General features: G+C 36.4%; 1 protein-coding gene across 1 annotated transcript; it reads left to right on the top strand.

The window, feature by feature from the left end:
• The first annotated feature begins 3,579 nt into the window (after nucleotides 1-3,579).
• LOC130920271 (myoblast determination protein 1 homolog) lies at nucleotides 3,580-4,890 on the top strand. The gene is made up of 3 exons (XM_057843365.1): nucleotides 3,580-4,113; nucleotides 4,390-4,462; nucleotides 4,697-4,890. Exons 1-3 carry the CDS (start codon nucleotides 3,580-3,582, stop codon nucleotides 4,888-4,890), a joined length of 801 nt encoding a protein of 266 aa, XP_057699348.1.
• The last annotated feature ends 2,442 nt before the right edge of the window (nucleotides 4,891-7,332 follow it).

The raw sequence follows: 7,332 nt of genomic DNA, 5'->3' as shown, positions 1-7,332 counted from the left end.
CTCACGGTTAGGAGGTGAATTATCTCCTGATAATACCCTCTGAAGCTCAAAGGTCACTGGTCTTGGATTTCACGAGCTGCTAAATTTAAACTTCTGCCATCCCATTAAACTGTTAAGAGATGTGCTTTTCAGCACCGCGCTCTTGCTCCAAACCAAAGCTTTAAAACATCTCGCTGAAGTACACAGGATACATAAACAAGACACTTGAGGTTGTTTAAAGAACCGAAACAGACCTGTTAATTTATATTTAAGACAACATTTTGTTAAGCAAAAGATAACTGGAAAGAAAATCACAGCGGACGAGAACTTCAAACAAACTATTCAGCTTTAACTACTGAGAACTGAATCTGCCAGTGAGTTTACGTCATGTCACCTGTTCAGACAACTTGCCTTAAACTGTTGTCCAGGGATGACCCTCACTGGGGGGTGTTTGTCCTCATCAGATCAGAGACCAACTTAGGTCCTTGTGATCTCCTCAGCAGGAGTGAAGCACCAAGACTGTCCCGGTTAATGGTACGCTCACAAAACTACATTCAACACTTATTTACATTATAAGTAATGTCAACAGCAATACAGGTTTTGTTTTCTTAAACACTCCAATTGGGAAGTTTTATGAAAAAATATACTATTAAAGTATGTACAATCTTTGAAAAACGAAAAGAAAAAATGCAAAACATAAGAATTTTCTGCACAGAACAAGCTACAACTTAGTATAATAATGTGATGTTATCTTTGTCACGATATTTATTATATATATAAAAAATATATATATATATATATATATATATATATATATATATATATATATATATATATAGTATAAAGTCTATGGTACATTATGAATGTGTGATACATTATTGGAAAGCTTAAAATCTCAATTTTCTGAGGAATGAAAAATTTTGAACAGGAGGCCATTAAAAAAATAAATAAACAGCAAAACCCTAACTGTAGGTGAGAGCATGAGAGAGCATAACTAAAGATGCCATGATTTATGAGATATTATCACAATACTTATCTTGTTTCGATCCAAAAACCCCATGTAACATGTATCACTGAGTGTCAAGGATTTTTGGGGGGATTTTATGGGTGAAACGTGATAATATAACAAGGGTCCCGATGCAGAAATCGCAGACACCAAGGAGTGGTCAAGATTTTCTTTTTTATATATTTACCCTTTTAAACATTTTTTTCCCTCCAATTTTTCTTTGTTTGGATCGATTATTTATCATCTAAAATATCGGGCAACAAAAAACAGTAACAAAAAAAAAATACAATTAAACGATATGAGGTAGATATCCGTTACTTATTCACAGACAATATTTTTTCATTGTGACGTAATTTGTTTAAAAGTTTAAAATATGCGAGTGAATCATTTTTAAAAGTTTTTTTTGTTTTTAAACTAAATATTAGACATCAATTAATGATTCTAAGCTAAAAATGACAGACATTTTGAATAATAAATATAATTACTTAGCTTCTTTTTATGCCTGGGATGAAACAAAAGCAGTTGCGCGGTGTCTGTAAACAAGGGTCATCGGGGTAAAACAGACAAATTAAAAATAGTTCGGAGGCTTAATGCACCATTATTTATCATCTAAAATATCGGGCAACAAAAACAGTAACAAAAAAAAAATACAATTAAACGATATGAGGTAGATATCCGTTACTTATTCACAGACAATATTTTTTCATTGTGACGTAATTTGTTTAAAAGTTTAAAATATGCGAGTGAATCATTTTAAAAAGTTTTTTTTGTTTTTAAACTAAATATTAGACATCAATTAATGATTCTAAGCGAAAAATGACAGACATTTTGAATAATAAATATAATTACTTAGCTTCTTTTTATGCCTGGGATGAAACAAAAGCAGTTGCGCGGTGTCTGTAAACAAGGGTCATCGGGGTAAAACAGACAAATTAAAAATAGTTCGGAGGCTTAATGCACCATGAAACTGCTATGGCAGCATATAGACATACTGTTCTATCAAACACGACAGTTTTTTTGGCCTAAAATACAGCAGTTTTTTAAAGAGGGGTGCTTTTTCAGTCTTCAGTCTATGTTTTCTACCATATATATGGCTGAAAAAACAGACAAGGCTGAAAAAGCCGCTTCTGCTCTTGCACCCCTCTTTAAAAAACTGCTGTATTTTAAGCCAAAAGAACTGTTGTGTTTGATAGAACAGTAGGTATATATGCTGCCATAGCAGATTCATGGTGCATTAAGCCCCCAAACTATTTTTAATTTGTCCGTTTTACCCTCAAAACCCCCGTTTACAGACGTCGAGCAACCGCGTTTGTTTCAACCCATCCATAAAACGTAGGTAATTCATTATATTTATTATTCAAAATGTCTGTCATTTTTGGCTCAGAATCATGAATTGATGTCTGATATTTCGTTAAAAAAAAAAAATCACTTAAAAAAATTATTCACTCGCATATTTTTAAACTTTTAAACAAATTACGTCACAATGAAAAGAATGGTGTCTGTAAAAAAGTCATGGATATCTACCTCATAACTATCGCTCAATTGTATTTTTTTTTTGTTATTATCGCATTTTCTCCGATTAGATGATAGATAATCAATCCAAACAACGAAAAATTGAAAATCAACATTTAAAAGGGTAATTATATGAAAAAGAATATCTCGACGACTCCTTGATGTCTGCAACTTCTGCATCGCGACCCTTGTTGTATTACCATGTTTCACCCATAAAATCCCCCAAAAATCCAGCTGTGGCCATTCACAGCTGTGTCTTGACACTCAGTGATACATGCTACATGGAGTTTTTGGATCGAAACAAGGTAAGTACGCGATAGTATCTCGGTAAAGTCATGGCGTCTTTAATTCTGCTCTCGCGTGTTCTCACCTCCAGATAGGGTTTTGCTGTTTAAAAAAAAAAAAAAAAATCAGAAATGCCCAGAAAATTGAGATTTTAAGCTTTCCAATGATGTATTACACATGCATATCGGACAACTTTGAAAGTTGGCCAAATTGGGGGTCTCAGAGCGGAACTTCAAGTCACCTGAGTGTTTTCCGCCATATATATTTAAATTCAATCACTTGCTTAATTGAAAGTATTAAACCACAATGCAAAACTTCAACAGTTCTAATTAAAAGCAACATGTAAAACATATGCTTTGTTTCATTCATTCATTCATTTTCTGCATCCCCAGAACTGTCATATTTTTTGATATTTGAAATCTGATCGGTTCCAGAAGATTATTTCACTTCTGTTTTAGTTCAAACACATCAGATATAGACAAAGACTGAATAACAGGTTAACACAGATTTGCTTTGCAGTTGTTGTTTATTTAAACTGGATTGCATTTATCGCTACAAACACACACCCCTCTCCTCACTGGTCAGTAACATCAATGCCCCGCCCCTTAAGTGACAGTTACTTAATATAAACAGTCATCAGTGCGGGAGTGAAGTATCACAGACTGATGCTTAGCAAGCAAAATAACTTTAAAGGGAGAGACACATTCCCTTTTCTTCTTATGTTTTTTTCACAAACTGAATTATTTTGGAACTCACAAGAGGAACTTGCAAAAAATCTCACATTCTGTCAAAGGAAAATGGATCTTTATGATTTTTCTTTCCCTCTCTCATTTCCCGAAGAGCTCTACGAGGACCTTCGCTTCAACGCTGGGGATGTGAACTTTTTCGATGACCTGGATGGCAAACAAAATAATGCTGTGACACCCAAGTTGCGGGACCATCAGAATTACCATAACCATCATCAAGTCCCGGTGGCGGAAGACAAGCATGTGAGGGCTCCGCGGGAATTCCACCAGGGAGAGAACTGCTTACTATGGGCCTGCAAAGCATGCAAGAAGAAGTCAACACATGAAGACAGGAGGAAGGCGGCAACAATGAGAGAGAGGCGACGACTGAGTAAGGTCAACGACGCGTTTGAGACCCTGAAGCGCTGCTCGGCTTCCAACCCCAACCAAAGGCTTCCCAAAGTGGAGATCCTGAGAAACGCAATCGACTATATAGAGTCTCTGCAGGCTCTGCTGAGGTCAAACAAGGAGGACAGCTTCTACCCAGCGCTTGAACACTTAAGTGCAGACGTCTCCAGCCCCCGCTCCAACTGCTCTGATGGCATGGTGAGTCCAAAAACAGCTGAAAAGCTCATAAAATGTGAACTTGTGCTATATGGCTTGCTTTCAGTCTTCAAACTCAAACAGAATTGCCTAATTTACTTTAATAAACTTGATAACATACTACAGCAGCTACTCAAAATGACTTCAACACCCAAAACAAAACAAAAAAAACCAACAAAAAACATATATATTAAAGTGTAGTATCACAAATAGCTTCAGATGTTCACTCCTTGAATGAAGTGGCTTGTCCCGATCACTGACTGTTCAAATTTTCCTCAGGTGGATTTCTTCACTCCCTGCTCAACCAAGAGTGAAAACACTGACGCTTCTTACTATGGCGAGACAAAATATGGTCAGTTTCCCTTTTTTGTGTCTATATCAATGTCACCTTCCTTCTATAGACCAATTTCCCTTTTCTGCTTTATCTGACTCATCCTCGCTGATGTATGATCAAATTTGATCAAAAACAACTGCATGACTGTAGTAAAAGAACAAGTTTAAAACTTTTATTTTAGCCTCCCATTGGGCTCTTTTGTTTGTGGAACTCAACACTACGTATCAACAGACATTTTATTCCCTTTTCCAGATTCCAGCAAGAGTGCACCATCACTCCTTTCCAGTTTGGACTGTTTAACCAGCATTGTGGAGCGCATCAGCACAAACCAAGCAAAGATCACCCTGGGTGATAGTGTGGTGCCCCGTGGCCCTGGATCCCCACAGAACAGCCCTACAGTCAATAGAATTACTGAGGAACACAACAGTATCTATGGGCCACTTTGAAACACAAGGACCAATGAACTATTTTCCTTAAAGATCATGTAATATACCTTTATTGAGCAAGTGCTCTCTCACTGAAGGAAAAGTCCATTTGGATTGCGGAACTGAATTTAAAATTTGGGCTTTTTTTAAAGAACTTTACACATCAACCCTGTGCTTGTAAAGGTTCTTTTCAGATACCCTAGCATTGAAATTAATTGGATGGATGTGTGGAAATAGAAGAAAAGATCACCTTGTAAAATTCCAAATTGGAGCTATTAACAATTGTAAGACATGAAGAAATACCCCTCTTTGTATTTTATGTGTAATTTATGATGACATACATTTATTAAAGAATATTTATCATCTGAAATCTTCAGTCAGATGCGTGAAGATATATACATTTTTTAATTCTATTTTCAGGGTGCTCTCTGGGTTTCAGTTGTAATTTAAAGCTAATTCCGTGCGCAGTCAGAATTTGGCAGCGCTACACTGAAGGAACACAATTCTGCTTTAAAGACTACACAGAGTAAATCAAATCGCTTTGTACATTTGAATCTCAAATGCAACAACAATGTAACAAATTAAACCGTACCCGTCTCTAACTTTTTTATTTTATAATTAGGATAGCTAAAGTGGTATGAAAAAGTATCTGAGCCTTTTGGAATTTCCATATTTCTGCATAAAATCATCATCAAATGTGATCTGATCTTTGTCAAATCATCCAGATGAAAAAAACAGTGTCTGCTAACTAAACCTACCCAAACATTTATAGGTTTTCATTTTTTATTGAAGATAGTGTGGAATCAATGACAGAAGGGGGAAAAATAAGTAAGTGAACCATCATATTTAATACACGTCTTCAACCAGACGCTTCCTGTAGCTGATCAGTCTGGCACATCGATCAGGACTAATCTTGGCCCATTCTTTTCTACAAAACTGCAGTCGTTCAATCAGATACCTGATGTCTGGCATGAATCTTTAGGTCATGCCACGGCATCTCAATGGGGTTCAAATCTGGACTTTGACTTGACTACTCCAGATTGTGTATTTTGTTCTTCTGAAACCATTCTGAAGTTGATTTACATCTGTGGTTTGGATCATTGTATTGTTGCAGCATCCATCCTCTTTTTAGCTTCAACTGTCTGAAAGGCGGCCTCTGGTTTTCCTGCATAACATCCTGATAAACGTTTGAATTCATTCTTCCAATGATTGCAAGTTGTCCATGCCCTGAAGTAGCGAAACAGCCCCAAATCATGATGCTCCCTCCACCATGCTTCACGGTGGGGATGAAGTGTTGATGTTGGTGAGCTGTTTCCATTTTTCCTCCACACATGACGTTGTGTGTTACTCTCAAACAACAACTTTGGTTTCATCAGTCCACAAAATATTTTGCCAAAACTCTGTGGAGTGTCCAAGTGCCTTTTTGCGAACAATAAACAAGCAACAATGTTTTTTTTTTTTTGGACAGCAGTTGCTTCCTCTGTGGAGTCCTCGCATAAACACCATTTTGGCCATAGTTTTACATATAATCGATGTGTGCATAGATATTTGCCAGTGATTTCTGTATGACTTTAGCAGACACTCTAGTGTTCTTTTTTACCTCTCTGAGTATTCTGCGCTGAACTCTTGGTGTTATCTTTGGTGGATGTCCACTCCTTGGGAAAGATGCACTAGTGCTAAAGTCTGTCCATTTCTAGATAACTTCTCTGACTGTCGATCAATGAAATTTCAGACTTTTAGAGATGGTTTTGTATCCTCTCCCAGCTTTATACAAATTAACCATCCTTGATCGCAGGTCTTCAGTCAGCTCTTTTGATCGAGCCATGACGCACATCAGACAATGCTTCTCATCGAGACAATACTGACCAGGTGTGGGTTTTATAGTGGGCAGGGGAGCTTTAAACCACCCATCAGTGATTAGGCACACACCTGACAATTGCTCTTTAAGTCTCCTTCGGCAGAGGGTTCACTTATTTATCCCCCCCCCCCCTTCTGTCATTGATTCCCTACTATCTCCATTAAAATATGAAAACCTATAAATGTTTGGGTAGGTTTAGTTGAAGCAGACACTGTTTTTTCCTCTGTATGATTTTGTAAAATATCAGATCACATTTGATGGTGATTTTATGCAGAAATGTGAGAAATTCAGTAAAGGTTCAGATACTCTTTCATACCACTTTATGTACATGGTGAAAAACATGGATGCCCACACTTTTTAACTCAATTGTATATTTCTGAAATAGATGTTTACACACAGTATTTTTACTAAATGTAAACTCAGGTGTATAGGAGTTAAAAATTTAAATAAGTTAAGTAAGTTAAGTTAAAAAATAGTAAGGAAAGGGAAAAATACAATTTGAAACACTAGTAATTAAGGTTATAATTAATTAATGAACTAATTAAGGTAATCTTCATGAAATGTAATACTGATAATTAGTTAACTGCAGTTGTTGGAGTAAAAAT

This window comes from Corythoichthys intestinalis, chromosome 1 (assembly GCF_030265065.1).
Source record: "Corythoichthys intestinalis isolate RoL2023-P3 chromosome 1, ASM3026506v1, whole genome shotgun sequence".
NCBI lineage: Eukaryota > Metazoa > Chordata > Actinopteri > Syngnathiformes > Syngnathidae > Corythoichthys > Corythoichthys intestinalis.
Note: the sequence above shows the minus strand (reverse complement) of the source record. Positions and strands in the feature narration are given on the sequence as shown.